We start from the raw sequence: 16,359 nt of genomic DNA on the forward strand, positions 1-16,359 counted from the left end.
AAATTAGTCAATTTTACTCATTTTTTAGACTAGTTTTTATATAGTTGCTTGCATTTTGTTGACAAAGAAACCTATGAAGTTACTTAGGCTCGGATTCAATAAAACACCAAAGAGGTTTAACTCTCTGTTAGATAAACTGTTATTAAACTCCAATAACTGAAATCCAAATAGACTTATTTGGGATTTGGGAGGTGTAGTGCTGCGTAAAAGGTACTGTCAACACCAATTACATACCGTATATAAAGCTTGTAAAAATCCCATGTATTAAACCAGGTTTTTACAGCTGGAGTCTCTGAGTCGCAGAATTCTGACTCATGTCATCTGTTCAAAATCATGTTTATAAGCTACTCTCATAAGATTAGTGAAGTCATGAAATAACAAGGTGATACAATTTGTGTTATTGTTTTTAAAAATGACTTGTATTTCCCAGAACATGAAACACTCGTGTTATGTAGGTATATTTGAGAACAAGGTGATTACATTTGTGTTTTTACGGCTGAGGCGTTAATAAAAGTATTATTTTAGTAAACCAAACACATCAAGTGATTTCCACTGTCTGATAAGCTGTATAGACTCATGATTTTGCTCACTTTATTAGCTCACAGGATCCCTTTTGGGCGAATCACTTGTGACTCCTCAGTCAGCTGGGACCGATACAGCAGCCAACAACAGACTGCACTGTTAGCCAGGATTTTCTACATCATCCTTTCCTCCCCTCGCGGTCCAAGCTTTGGATTACACGTATTTCCCTGCCACACGGTGACTCGTCTGGCTCTCCCTTTTTGCACCATCTCAGCGCCAGTGTGTCACCATGGCAATAACACAGAGCTGGCTGATGCCAAACACTGACCTCGTTGAGGAGTTCTTGGAAAACGGTGGATGAAAAGCCCCCAAGGATTGAGGAGAGGGGAAAACTGGACTGAATGTTTTGAAATAGACCAATTATAAATGAGTAGCGTGACTTTTCTCCATGCTCTTACAAATCCATGTAAATCTGAAAATTATCAGCAAGGCATCAACACTTTTTTTTGCCTAAATGAGGCATGGAAAAAACATATTTAGACATAGAAATCCAAAATTCTATTCAATCCTATTGTTGCAGTATAATTAGTAATTAAAGTAATTATACTGACGTGCTTGTAGATGCTTCCAACGTGTTGTGCTTTTAAAGTTTTTACATCATCACTACTTCCTAAAATCCGCCCTGCATCATGAGGACAAACTGTGTCGTTATTGGTGGTGTGCGTGCGTCAGGCGCGCCATGGGCAGGGGCAGGACTGCAGGGTATTACCATACCTGCAACAGTTCTCTTTTCACTGCTCCACTTGCGCTTTTCGGACTAATCTCGCTTCACAAAAGAGCGTCTCCCAGTTGTCTCCAGTATTTTCTAATGATATGCAAACTGGGTACCAACCTCCGAGTCAAATGCTGCTCGTTAGGTGGTTGAGGCTCAGACGATGAGATGAATAGAGGGGAATCCCGGGGAGCCCACATAATCACTTTCGATTTCTTTTGGGTAACATTTGTTTAGCATATTTCAGGTGATATAACTTAATGAAACAAGTAAGGAATAAAAAATAAGAAGAAGATCAACATTAATGAATAGCTAAAGTGCAGAAAAGGTTAAAGAGTCGCTTTGGTGTCATGATTAGCGCGCTTTAAAACATAATTTTGACATATTAAACGTCATAAATCCCCACACACAAACACTATTATGATCCGCTGAGCTTTGTCTGAGTGGATCTCCAGCTCCTTATCAGGTGGGGAGCAGCGTAGCAGGGGTGGTGTGGGTGGAGCCACGGCAGAGTTGCCCATTCCTAAAGCTTGAATCACTCTACTCCGTCCCCATTCACATTCCTGCCGGGGGACCGCTTCATTCAGGGACTCACAGCGTTTGGAAGGATTTGAAGATTGTGGGATTCTGTTTATCGCAGCCAAATCAGATTATAACCATGGATTTACGGTCCTGCGTAACGCTCAGAGGACATACACAGCAGCCGGCTGTGTAGTTTAAGTTTTCTTACTGCTGGATTTATCATGCGGGCTTCGCCTTAACAGTGGAGTCGACCTGACTGGACAGTCGTAGCCTGCCGGGGCGCAGCCGGGAGTTTGGTTTTATGCTGAGGCTGGTCGCGACAGAGACATTAGAAGATGATATTAACGCGTAAGTCAATTCCATTTCATTACCATGAGTGTTTAGAAATTATTATTGTTGATCGTTTTCTATTTAAAGTGAACATGTAAATACATTCATGCAGTTTCCTGTTCATCCAGGAGAAATATAGCTCACTTTTAAGCGCAAATAGCAGTCTCATCTTCAGTTACTGTCGGTATTTAAGACTCTGCAGGTTTGCTTAAATTTTCCACCAAGTAAAACACTCTTTAAGTCGTCTTTAAGGCGCAACGCTGCGGGCTGTCAGATAAGAAATCTCCCCGCTTTGCGCATAACTCTGTGTCCCCAGTGTCCCCCACTCACTGGTTACATTAACGCAGATTTAATTGAAATGACGCACGACTCTGTGGAGCCTGCGTTTGTGACTTGATGCAAATCTGTGTTTAAGATCTCTTTTACGCGCACTGGCACACACTGGACGGTTCGTGTTGGATGAAACTTTCATCCGCGTTGTGAAAACGAGGTCTAGAACTGGAATGTTCAGCCTAAGTCGTGTTTAGTGTCTTTTAGAAGATTATTAGTAGGTGTTGTACCAGTCAGCGACATTTCTGCCATCCCAGTGCCTCCAGTTTGTTTAACTGCCCTGCGCCTTTTGCCTGCCTGACTGCCGACCTTTTGCTAACGGGGGGGTGGGGGTGGGGGGGCATTTGAGGGGATGTGTTGTGGCTGTATAAAATCCCGTTTTCAGTGCGGTGCTGGCAGGCTCAAGTTGATTTGTGGGCTCCGGCTCTTTGTTTCAACTTTTTTAACTGTTAGTTCCAACACATGGCTCCTTATCAGCTGCCTCTGGTGTGGAGCAGATAGGAGCACACACTGAGGTTCAGTTGAGCCATATAACCGTCAAGAACGTGCTCTAAGACACTCACAGACATTGTGATGAAAGCTGGGTGAATATTACCTACAGTAACCACTAATCTTGGGACTGTCTGACACTGACACTGTCCCTCCACACACACTTGATGAGTGACTCAACAGAGGAGTAGTCAAGTTACAGAAATACTCACATTTTTCTGTCTTCTGCTAGATGTCTCCTAATTTTTTCAGTCCGCAACTGGACTAGATGGGTTAGCAGTTGTGGTGGGAGAAGAGCAAATAAAGGAAACACACCTCATCTGCACTCTTTGTGAAGCAGGAAGTGAGCTGGGGCCTTATCTGAAAGATTTACATCCAGCTGGCACTCCAGCCTTCTCCATGTCCTGTGAGGAGACATATGTTCATGTTTTGTTCTTACCTTCCCTCTGCTGAAGGTACTCTGGCAGTCCTGGGATCTGTTTCTGAATGAGGGTACACAGTCTGTCATCTGGCTCTGGAAAGCTTATCATAGGTTTTGAATACATCTGGTCACCTGATCCACGTCTAGGACCCTCCCTGTGAGCATAAATCTTTCGTCAGGGGGCACTGGGTCCTTTGGGGTTAGCTCTGCGATGATCCGTATGGGCCAGCTGTGTGTTGCATTCGTGCCTGCCCCGGCTGGTGGTAGATAACTGGAATGGACCATGGTAGTAACCTCATTATTCTTTCGTGTGTGTGTCAACAGGGCCATAGCTTGAGGCCGGCCAGATGGCGATATTCCTGGCATCGTCTCACTTAGCTAACAGCCAGACCCTCTCAGGGAACACCAGCTGTCTCAAGCGTGGAATCACAAAACCTAATACCCATCAGGAAAAAAATCTGTTATCGCCCATCTTGGCATTCCAGTAGAGTGCTAGAGGGATTTTACATTGGTCACGTCAAAAAAAGCTGTTGTCTCCAGTTGTCCTGATGCTACGGTACCGATTCAAGCTGTTAAGGACGTTTAGATCATTAATTAAATAGTTTAATAGATCATGAATCAGCCAGAAACATGTTCTTCAAGTTCATGAACACATCAGGAGTCTGCCCTTGTCACCGTTGAGGTGAAGGACAAACATCGGCAGCATCCAGGCTCCTGGCTTTGCTTGTTGTAGATTACTACTGAGCCACAGAGTCTGGCCTGGTTTTATCACATCACCTGTCTAGACCCACTTTGCAGCTCCTTCAGAACAACCCACTCAGACCTTGAGTTGATAAGAACTCTCTCGCCTGCCTTTTGGGTCATTTTAAAGGGCGGCACTTTGAGACCCGGCGATGATCGGGTAATTCCAGATAAGCCACCTCAATTCACAACAGTTGTTAGTCAAGCATTCTTCTCTATCTGCCAACTTCAAAGACGCAGGCTAGGTGATAACTGTATTCAGACTCTTGACCTCCAGTTTGCCATGTATGTAGCAGAGCCTTTGAGGTGGGGAGCAGCATCCTTTGTTTGCTAGCTGCTGACAAACTCCCACTGGAGCTGAGCATTCAGACTCGGCCAAGCCAGACCCCGCTGCCTCCTGCGATGGAGGGAAACACTGGTCGGCAATTGTGAGAATTTCCTGCCACAGGAAAAGGAGAGAGGAGAAGGGCCGAGCAGAGTCGAAGTAAGCAGAGAGAGCAGAGGAGATGGGGGTGAGAGCAGGGTAAAGGAAAGCAAAGACTATGATGGATAATTTTAGAAGTCGATACCGCTGGGCAGTGGATGAAGCTTAAACCCTGACTGGCCACTCACCAATACAGCTTTGGTCAAATTCCTGGGGAAAAGCCTCTCGTGATCCATATGAAATCTCTATTAGCATCGGCTTTGCTCTTATTAGTCATGTTATCTGCTGATAATCGCTCTCATCTCTCTTTCCCACTGAGAAGGAGTGTGTCTCACTGTGCTGTTTTTGCCCATTCACGTCAGCCAGAGCTAATATGAACGATCCAACTGAGAGGATTTGTCTGCACTTCCATACAGAAGGTAGTTAGATGTTTAGTTTAAAATGTGTCTAAATAATCCGAGGAAGTAGGATTTTTTCCATTTAACTTGTCCTGATGATGATTAAGCCACATATCCACGTCTGCCTGTCCCGTGGACCAACGGACATGCTACAGACTTCCTGTGTGGCCCCCTCAGCAGGACCAGGAGTTCTGATCTGGTCTGTACTCAGATACAAATCAACCCATCCAGCTGTTGTCCTGAAGCCAACAAGGCCACAACCAGGGCCAGTAGTAAGACAACCAAACAAGAGAGAGGTTTGGTTTAGCAGAAGGTTATCTTTTGCAGTCAGGGAACTACATGCTGCTGTTACCAGATGTTGCTCTGGTGCTCTTGTAGCTTGCAGTCGGCTGCCTTTGGGGTGAAAATGACAAGGTTCTTGTCGTCTGGTGTGTATTTTAGAATATCTACATTTATCTGCACTGACTATTCTTTCTAAAAGTTGCTACTACTTTAAAAAAAAAAAAAAAAAAAAAAACTAAATGTAAACCAAAAAAGAATGTCTCCTGAATGTGCTGCTGTGTGGTCAACTGTAGCGTAACTTCTTTGTGAGGATATGTAGTATTTTCAGTTCTGTTGTTGGCTTTGAATCTTTGGTGCTGGCCTGACTCACATTTGTAATCTGTTGCACTTTGGCCAACTTGGCACATGTAGCCCAAGTATCAACATCATTATCAAGGTAGTGAACTTTCTATGTGAGCCTAACTCAGTGATTGAACATGTTGAAGTGCTTGCTGTAGGACATATTTGTCCGGTGTGGCTTTGTAGCTGTCTTTAACCATGAGGACATTTGGTTAGTACACACAATCACCGGAGCCAGTGTTTGTCTTGGCTGCCTCTGCGCCTATTATCTGGCCAGGAACAAACGAAGGCAGGGCCTTTCAGCCGGGTGGTCGGCGGCCACTGCAGCGCCGCTCAGCTCTCTTCCTGTGAGGGAAGCAGGAAGAGGAAGTGAGGTAGTTCCCTGGCGAGGGCTAAGGAATTGGGTTGGACAGTGAGGGAAGAGAAAAAATAAAATACATCCTTGAATCTCAAGTTATGGCAGCAAACTGAAATGTAAAGGATTGGGAGGGGTTCTGTAGGATGACATTTTTATGACTAGAGTGGCTGAGGTATTCTTTTAAACCTCTTTTATGGCTTTGTTGATCTAGATTTTTTTTTTAAATTTCAAATCCAGATACAGAAAGACTTTATGTGTGTGTGGCTCTATTGTTAGGTTGTTTGTGCCAGATGCCCCTTGCCCCTGTCCACTTCCTGCAGCCAAACAAAAGATAGAAAAATATTCTTGCTTCACTCTGTGAATGAATGGAGACACAATGTGGTGCAGTGACAAATATTATTCAGTTTTATCCATCAGCGTGGTGAATACTGTCATTATTTTGTTTCCTAGGCTCACCAAGCCCACATTATGTCATTGTAAAGTAGATTTGACACACATTCTAGCCCAATGGGGTGTGTCACTGGATAGCTTCCCTCCAAAGGCCCTTAATGGATCCCATAGCCCTCTTTTTTGGGGTTTGGGGGTGGAAAGCTAACCATGTGTTTGTATGTCTGATTTGCATTTCAATAGCTTTACTGTCTTTTGAGTGGTTTGTCTTTAAACATGAGGTTGGTCTTTGCAAACACACACAGACTTGCATGTGCACACACACACATAGATACACAAGCAAACACAAGAATCTGTAGCCATACGCAGTGCTCGGTCTCAAGAATGTTGGTATAATTACCCTTTGGTTTCTACGTTCCTCTGGGTTCACTACGCTCCAAAAATACTGAGCTCAACACACCCACCAAACACACAGCTTCTGAGGCATTCCATCTCACATCTGCAAGGAAAAGTAGAGCTCATCTGTCAAATACAATAGTGTTAAAACATAGTTGTTGATGTGTTATGTGACACTTTGGTGCATGCTGGTGTCACGATGGTGTGCTTAAGGAGTACTGGCCCCTGCAGTGGCAGAGGGAAGACCTTGTCTTGGTCGTGTCACACCTTGTTGTTAGTGGGTTTGTCTGCCGTCTAGGCTTGTTGTTGGTATGTAAATGCTCGTATATGGTTGAGCCCAGACCCCTTTGCAACAGTAGTGTTCTTCTGACCTCACTGTCTGTCTGACAGAACTTTATGGTTACCTTTCTTTTGTCCATGTCAAGCCAATTCCAGCTTGTTAATGTCTTTTTGATTTATTACACACTTATCTCTTTATCTCTACCAAAATAATAAAGACCTCTCCTTTTATGCTCTTGTTCTTGAGCTTGAGCTAAAAAAAATATAACAATTACTTGGTGTAATTTAGTCTCGAAATGAGGTGGAACCTGCCCGACTGGAGTTTTGAAGATAAAATAAACTGCTCCGCATCTCTTTACCGGTGGTTACTATTAGCTCAGTCACGCTCAGCCAAACACAGCACCCCTTTAAAAGTGCAAAGGACATGACTACAGAAACGTAAAACTTTCCTGTCTGAATTTCAGCCTCCACGCACAGTTCTCACATTGGTAACAGGATTGGCAAGTACTTCCCTTACGTGTTTTGCAGCCATTCTATATGTTGTCACTTTCATCCATGGTTTACTAGTGTCTCTTCCTGCCTTTGTTCCACTGGTTTTGGTTTACAAGTCTCTCTCAAGGTTGTGCTACATTTGTACTAGCTGTCATTTAACCAAAGAGGACATTGTAAAGTCAACTCCTTAAGGCCTGGAGACATGTTTCTGTCTCTCTGCAAACTGTTTGCTGTGGGGGTGAGGAGGCTGGGGTGTTTGCAGCCATTTGGCATGTGTCGACTAAAGGGCTTTAGCAGATAATTGGGAGACATCACCGTGGCTCCTCAGACACAGTGGACCTCAACATTCAGTCAGTACTTAGCATAACAAGCCCACATGTCACACCTTGTGTTTAATGGGGTTATGGAGGAGTTTGTCAGGCAGTGTTGGAGAAGTGTTGTGGACGTGTTCGATGGACATCTGATATGTCTGTAAAACATTCTTTTCTACATGCATCTTAACCTGCAGAGGTTTATCTTAGATTTTAAATGTCGGCCTCAAAAGGGAATAGAAGCTGGAGGGCATCACTGCATTCAGAAGACATCCCAAAAAAATCAAAAGCAGTTTTAAAACATTCCAATGTCACTAAATGGCATAGTCATATATCTATGTTAAGACCCTTCACACAGGCATTTTCTGTCTGAGATCTCTGTGTGAACAACAAAAGCCTCTGCCTTACCTGGTTAAGGAGCTTAGGTGGCACACACTTTGGGTGTGAGGCGAGCAAATGATGCTTTGAGCTCTAGCTTTAGAAGCATGTGAGAGGAGAGTGACCGAGTGTGAGATAGCTGATAAGGTCAAGGAGTTCACATTTGATAAGCTGCTGGCCTGTTGAAGTGCTCAGTTCTTAAAGTTTTGTCTTCCTTTGATAATTTGACAGGATTCTCTGTTTTTAAAATTAGTTCATTTACACTTGTGTCGCAACAATGTTTTTCAGGTTATTTTTCGTCTCTCTGTACGTGTACTTTGATAATATTTTCTTTCCAGTTGACTAAACGCATCCTCCAACATCTAACATGTCTTCCTATTGTTCAACTTTGTCTCCTCTGCAGAGATCGAAGCCAAAGAGGCCTGTACCTGGCTCCGAGCAGCAGGGTTCCCACAGTACGCCCAGCTTTATGAAGGTAAGGATCCCAACGAGAAACCCCCTGCCTCCACTCTCCCACCTCAAGTAGCAATGGTGACGATAGAAAAAGACCAAAACATTCTACCATTCTCATTGGTGTCGGTATGAAAAGGCCATAGTTAAACTGGGAATCCTGGAATAATCAGACTGATTTTCCAAGTTATTGTTGTTTCTTCAGTCTTTTCTTAAACATCTACAAGCTGACAACATTCAAAATAGACAGATTTTTCTGTGTTTTTCATGAAACTGAAATCATATTATCATCTAAATAAGATCGTAGTAGTCAATCAGATTGTGAGTACACACCCCGTTAGTATTTTGTCTAACTCATTTAGAAGACCACAAAACACCAACATGCACACTTGTCTCTCTGCATGCAGACACACTACACATGGCATAACATTCCTGAGGAGCACAAAGGGCTGTGTTTTTTCTCATGCAGTTAAAGCCACACAAACCTTTGCTTCTATATTCCAAACATTAACTATGATGTAACTTCTGCAGTAACTCTTTGAGAACCAAAGGTCTTTTCTTAACGTGTTAATATAAACACAAAACATGTTTTCTACACCCTCTAAAGTTACTCATACAATGGCAAATGGTTGAGAAAGAATGCCTTGAGTTTTAAATACACACTCACCAAAATACATCAAACATTCTTTACACTCCATATAGCTACTCAAGCTATACTATGAAGCTGCCAGTTGCCGTTACGTAACTACAGGACAATGATAGCGGGACTATGCTGCCTCTGTCAACAGGTCATTGCTCGTTGCCACTTAACCGTGCAAGGTTTTCCTATTTAAACGGAAAGCTCATTGTGTTTCTGCACAGGTGATGAGGCTGTTTTTACACGGACAGCAACACAAAAGTGCAAACCCACGATCAATCACTGTGCGGATTTTACACCGCTCGCTGGTTTGTCACTTTTCTCCACGCGAGTTAAGAATTTTTGCCGATGCATGACACATTTTTCCCTTCCTTGTATCCATGGGACAATCTCTATTGTCTGTGCTGTCAAGACTATTGCCCCACTAAAGATAAGCAGAGTGATAGGCCTGTTCCAATACAGTAGGCTAAAGGTGCTGGCCTCCCTTGAATAGCGTTGTCTTATCACCATCGTCCCCCCGAGGCTTTAGAAGCAAGATTCCCTTTTCGGGTTGGGTCAGTGCATTCCAGATCTTAAAATCTGTCCATCCAATCCTGTAGCAGACGATTGTGCTTAAATATTCCGTCTGATTTAAGGCACACTTCATTTTTGTGTCATTTCGGTGAATAAGTGATCCTGTTAATGAGGCAGACCAGGGGAGAAAGAAAGAGAAGGAGAAAAGGAAGTGGGACCTTATGAGCAGCGGTGGAGTACCTATTGTCATTCTTCAATCAATCCCCCTGTTTTCTCCCTCTGTGCTCCACATCCCCCCTGCCTGCCGAGTCTGAAAGCTGCAGCTGTGTTTGTTTGGTCGGCTAAGACGCCACTTCCTCTTTTAGCTTTTCATCAAGGCTGTATGGGGGGAGATGGTGGGACGGAAGGTGGTGGGTGGGTGTTTGAGTGGGTGGGTATTTTTTAAGGCTAGGGGTTGTATCTTTTAGTTTCATCTGAACACAATTTTCTGACTCTCGTCCTGCTTAGATGCCCAGTTCCCCATTGACATCTCCTCAGTCACCAGAGACCATGACTTCCTCGATCGGGATGCCATCGAGGCTCTCTGCAGGTAAGATAACAAGTCATACCCAACCTTTTCTACTTCTCTTCTCCTTCTTTTGATGTTATGCATCATTCTTCTTATTCTTCCTCATTTTCTTTTCTGTACTATCTCTTGTGAAACCATGAGGGCATGACTTCAAAAGGAGGCATGCCTTGGAAAGTTGCCGATGAGATGAAAGAATGACACGATAAGCAGCTTGGAGGCATGCGCTGTACCTTTTCCTCTCATCATTCAGTTTTCTATACCCATACATTCCTCTCTCGTTATTTTCTTCTTTCTTGGGGCTGTTTACCTCAGTCATTAGAGTATTTTGTATCATCCTGGCAAGCACATATCACACTCTTACCTTTGAATGCAGCATTTCTACTGTCACGCAGTGCTATTTACATTCACTCTTTCTTTTCATGTTGTAGGAGCCATAGGGAACCCTGCCTCATTTACCACCCACAACTTAAGAATTAATTAATGCTTTCAAAGCTTCAAAAAGTTTCAGACATGATAAGTAACCACAAGTATCGTTGAAGAGGACTGGGTTTGCATTTTTGGTGCCCCCGCCATATTAATTTGCATATGAGGAGAAGGTTAATGGCTCTTTAATGGAGTCAACTCCTTCATCAAATTCCGACTCTCAATAATAAACCACAGCAGGTGTCCCTCCATACATCTGGAAGCTATCATCTCAATGTCTCCTCTCTTGGAAGCCTTTCACCCCCCTCCCCACAGCCCTAGTTCCCATCCCTTCATCTCTCCATTGTTACATGATCTGCTCTAAGAGCTCTCCAGAGGCTGGACCCCACCACCACCACCCTCACTCCCCTTCTCCAGGTGGCTGTGGGGATAAGCTTTCTGCCCCCCTTCCCTCCCCAAGTTGTCGTCGCCACTCCAGCAGATTTCATTCTCCTCGCTCTCTCCTTTTCTGTCTCCCTCTCATTCTCTTCCCGCTCATGTGGGGATTATCCTTCAGCAGCTCATTAGCCAGCTTGGGTGCACCCAGAGCTCCCCCTCTGTCTTTCTCTTCCCCTCTTCAGTTTTTGCGTCCTGTTTCATCTTTTCTTCCATCATACATCCTTTCGGCGATGAGAGGATTTGTGTTTCAGGAGAAAATGTTTTAAATCTCATTTTAAATGTGTTTGTATTTGCAGGAGACTGAACACCCTCAACAAGTGTGCTCTAATGAGACTGGAGATTTCACCGCAAAGAAAACGAGTAAGTGCACATGCTCACACATTACCTCCACTCCTTTCTGAAAAGCCCCTTTTGCACGTCTCCTCAACCACAATTGCATTTGCTCACCTCAACCATCAGTTCACTCGCGGCCACAGGGCAAAGCTGCTTTTTCTCTCATCTTGTTTAATGAGAAGGCACCTGTTGGGTTTATTTCTATATCAAGTGGGCTGTGAGGACCCTAGGGGGAAGGAGGGTAGCTTTAATGTCTAAATGAAGGGGTTGCATTCACCAGAACCTCCCCCTACTCAAGGCCTGCTCCCCCTCTTTCTAAAATACTTCCTCATACTTCTTGCTCACCATATATGAATTCGCATGCTACTTTTGTGCCAGAGCTTTCTTCTTAAAGTAGCTTTTAGGAGAAAGGCAACTCCTTCCAACCCCACACTATTTCACTTTCAAGGAAACAGGCCTCTTGGAAAGTGTTTTCCCTCTTCAAAGAAAGGAGGGTAATTCTGTGAATATCCCATTATAGACGCTATGTGTTTCAGTCTAGACTGACTTGCACTTTGTGACAAGAATCGCACCTTTTTGCACAAGTTAACCTTAATTCCCTAATTGCCTTAAGTGCTACATAGTATCATCCTTGTTCTGTGTGTGGTGGTATTCATTAGGTTGACCCTTTCTGCAAGACCTTTCATTTCAGGAGCCAACAGAGAAGAGTAGAAGAATCAAAGAGGTTATTTGCCATCTTTGTGGGACGACAACCCCCCTTTAGACAGCTTAGGAATGCATTGATCTCCTCATGTCTTAACATTCCCTCTCTCTTTAACCTACATCTCTAAGTATCTCCCTCTGTCTGATTTGTTCTATCTGTGTAATAATAAATAGTTTTCATTCTGCAGACTCCTTGTGACATTCAAAGTGGTCACTGTTGCAGTGAATGCTTTGGTGGCTTGATGGTTTTGAGGATGATATGTGTTGATAAATGGTTGACGCTCTCTAGGCACAGTGAATAGCACACTAGTGTCATCTCACATTCCAACTAACATAACCTGAGAAGAAAGCCCCGGTGGAATTAAAAAATGTCACGAAAATTTCTGTTGTCCTCTTTAAATCATCGACTTTTTGAGCAGGGCTAGATCACAGTCTTTGCTCACTTTTATTTGAAATTCCATCGTGTTTCCACTGCAAGTCATATAATTAACGATGCCTGTGTGTGGAACCCAGATGAGCGATGAAACAGGAGCGTTAGCACTCAACAAGTGGAACATGGATTATGTGGATTTTATTGTTTTTCTACTCCGATGTGCTATTATCCTAACATCGTTGTTAAGGGGGACCTGATTATTGTTTAAAACCTTTTTCTTTCTAAACTTACAAGAAAATATTTGTGTTTTGGTGAGTTCAGGTTATAGATATGACTTTAAGAAGGTGAAGAGATGGAGGTGTTAAAAATGTGGCTTTGATTGGTGTGGTTTGATTTTATGAGCTTTGACTCCACTTTGATTAGGAACTATGAAGAAGTCTCCTTTGAATCTCCCATTTCAGCGTGTGTGAGGGTGGATATCTCTGTCATAGATAAAGATTGAGAGTAGCAGTAGTGACTGTCTCACCCTCAGTGTGTGTGTGTGTGTGTGTGTGTGTGTGTGTGTGTGTGTGTACAGACACAGGGGATAAAGACTGTATGGGGGAATGACCCCAGTCTGGCCGGCTGCATTGTGAGCAATGGGGGTCATAATGGAATTTCCTGAACTCCCTCCAGGCCCTGAGATAGATTAACCAAACTGTGGGAGGTGTGTGCATTTTTGGAAGGTGCATGTGCACTATATTTGATTCAGTATTGTATTGTCCATGCAGTCAGGAAGTGACTGAGACGTGTTTACTAGCTGACCGTCTTTTGCTTCATCCTCAGTATAGGATAATGTCATCCTAAACTGTTTTCTTATCACATCACAGGCATGTTATATATCTGAGGAATTCCTCATTAAAAGCTCTTATGTAAAGGTTCTGACAGCCATATCGGTATATTTCTCAGCTATTATCCCTGAAGGAAGTTCAGGCATCCAGTAGCTTACTCAGTGCAGGCGATACAAACCAGTGCAAACCAAGCAAATTTGTATAATAATAATAGTAATCATAATAACTTATTATAACTAACAACAAGCGGACAAAAAGGCTAATGATAATGACATGATACCCGTAAAAACTAAATTGGAACTGGACGTGAATGTGCAGAAGGAAGGAGAAGAAGTGTGAAAGTCCAGCCATTATAGAATAAATTCCATAACTCCAGAAAGTTTCCTGGACCAAGGTGAGGAATGTTGGAGAAGAAATGGAAAACGTAGCAGTACATAATGTCTTCTTCTAATTTTCCCTTCTCTTCTTGCTATTCCCACCCCCCTCTCTCTTATCCACTCCTTCTCCTCTCTCCAGAGTGAGGACTCCGATGAGGACGAGCCTTGTGCCATCAGTGGCCGCTGGACCTTCCAGAGGGACAGCAAGCGCTGGTCCCGTATGGAGGAACTGGAGGTTTTTTCCACACTGGCCACAGATGCTGCCCCGCCCCCGTTCCCCAAGGATCAAGTATCCCAGAAAGGCAAGCTCACCCTGTGTGAAGGCAACAGTTCGGAGAGTGTCCTGACCGACCTCAGTGAGCAGCCTGAAGTAGGCTCCATCCACAGCAGTGGGAGTGGAGGAAGAGGTGAAGAGAAGAGCCATGGTGCCACCCTGACAACTGAGGCTGGGCCCGCTGGTGCCACTCGTGCCAGCTCTGTAGCTAGCATGTGTTCGTCGTCAGGCACAGGTGGGTCAGGATGCGCTAATGAGGACTCTTTGTCTGATGGGATGCCTCCATCACCCCTGGAGACACTTGGACAGTTCACCTTTGATGTGAAAATGGGTATGAGCGGACTGGGAGGCAGTCTGGATAGAGGAGGAGGCAGCGGCAAAAGCACTCGCTCAAGAGCTAAGAGCTTCCTCAAGAGGATGGAGAGTCTACGACTGCGAAGCGGCACCACCTCCAAGAGAAAGAAGAAGGGCAGCACCAGCGGTGGGAAGATAGAAATCAGCGGCCCTGTCATCAAAGAGGGTCTGGATGATGACAAGTTGCGGAGGCTCAACTGCGTGGACATCTCTAGTATGAACCTCAACCACAACCTCAATCACCACCGCAATCCCACTCAGACTATGACACTTAACAGGAATCGCTCTGTATCCTACTCCACTCAAACCAGCAATGGCAGCACTGGGAGCACAGGGAGCAGCCAGTCTGAAGCCAGCAGTGGAAGCGCAGTGAGCACACCAAGCCCAGTGACTCGCGCTCGCAGCCACAGCACGGCAGCAGGCTCTAGTAAGAGAGGAGGAATGTATTTGGAGGGTTTTGATCCTTTCAGCATTCCCCAACAAGATCGGCAGCCAACACCCCCACCCAAATCTGCCCCGCCCATCCCCTGCCAAGCCAGTAATGGGATGACAGTTGATGAGCAGAACCGCAGGAACAACTTTAGTGTGCGGGACAACAGCAGACAAACAGAAGAAGAAGAAGAGGAGGAAGAGGATGGCATGATCTTCTTCTACTTACCAGAAGGTCACAAGCCTGGAACCTTCCCCAAAGCCCTGCAGGACGGGAGTTCACGCAACAGCAACGATAACGGGAACTCAGTGATCCTCAGGGGGCGGCAGAGTAGACGCCAGCGCCGTGGCTCCTCAGGCTCCGTCGACAGCCGGCTTAGTTTTTATGACAACGTCCCCTACACGGAGAGAGAGGAGGAGGACGAGGGGGATGAGCGCAAACTGGAGCAAGTGCTGCAACACGTCAGCGGCCTGCAGCGGTTCGTTAACGCCTGGTCAGAGGCTGTGGCCGGGGAAGAGGAGGAGGAGGAGGAAGAGGAAGAGGAAGAAGGAGACTCAGACTCTGCACTGGACTCAGCCTCGCCGTGTCCGTCGTCCCCCTTGCAGAACCGGCTGGAGGAGACGGAAAACGGAAGTGACCAAGACAGTACAGGAAACCCGCTGGGCGAGGGAGAGGACGGGATGAGAGAGAGGAGAGATTCTGGTGTCGGGGCATCTCTAACCAGAACCAGCAGGTCAGTAAAGAACATCTAAACTGTCTAAACATCTAAACACCTACCTCTCATAGTATATGGTAGGGCTGGGCAGTAAATGATTTTAGATTGTGATTGATCTTGAAGGAACCCGAGTATAATGTCTTCTTTTTCCAGACTTTATATAACCTCTTTGACTAGCAAATTAGAGCTTTTTGAACAATTGCTATGTGAGTGATATAGCCAACTAGATGACTATGCTGATTGGACAAGCTTCCTTGGTTGACGTAAAAACAAGCAAAGATGTAACAAAAATACTGTAAGACGATTTTTTTGAAAGAATACCTCGTTTTCTACCACTCTTCTGTTGAAAGTTGAATGATAACCCACCTTTATCTTACTTTTTTATATTAATTCTTGTTTGGTTGAACTGAAGATTCAACCTGCTGCTTCCAAGAGGCTCCTGCTTTTTTCTTCTTCTGTAAAACTCTACCAAACATTACCTTAGCTCATGAAAACGCTTAAGGATAACAAAACAATAGGAAGACAATCACTGAGGTAGCAACAACAAAAGAGTTCTCTAAGAAAGTGACAGCAAATGATAAAATGATAAACAGCGGGACACGCCGAGACATCTCTCCTTACGTAATGCTGGTGCTGAATACACAGGAATGCTGCTTGGTCTCCATGGGGACTGCTGCTGTTCCTTCAGGAATCCACAGGCAGAATTACATTTGGGGGGGCGTGGGTTTTTAGACTTTTAGACAGTCTCTTGATGGATGTGTACATAAACCC

At 44.5% G+C, this 16,359-nt stretch overlaps 1 protein-coding gene across 2 annotated transcripts in view; it reads left to right on the forward strand.

The window, feature by feature from the left end:
- dlc1 (DLC1 Rho GTPase activating protein) overlaps positions 1 to 16,359 on the forward strand; it is an 82,595-nt gene that overhangs the window by 56,230 nt on the left and 10,006 nt on the right. Inside the window, exons 1-5 of one of the 2 annotated variants that reach the window (XM_073466859.1) lie at positions 1,868 to 2,164; positions 8,575 to 8,646; positions 10,279 to 10,360; positions 11,497 to 11,560; positions 13,955 to 15,606. In XM_073466859.1, the coding sequence (XP_073322960.1) occupies positions 2,152 to 2,164; positions 8,575 to 8,646; positions 10,279 to 10,360; positions 11,497 to 11,560; positions 13,955 to 15,606 (1,883 nt within the window). In that variant the 5' untranslated portion in view covers positions 1,868 to 2,151. Of the gene's footprint in view, positions 1 to 1,867; positions 2,165 to 8,574; positions 8,647 to 10,278; positions 10,361 to 11,496; positions 11,561 to 13,954; positions 15,607 to 16,359 lie in introns of those variants that run through there. The other variant, XM_073466850.1, reaches the window with a different exon arrangement.

This window comes from Pagrus major, chromosome 1 (assembly GCF_040436345.1).
Source record: "Pagrus major chromosome 1, Pma_NU_1.0".
In the NCBI taxonomy this organism is placed as follows: Eukaryota; Metazoa; Chordata; class Actinopteri; order Spariformes; family Sparidae; genus Pagrus; species Pagrus major.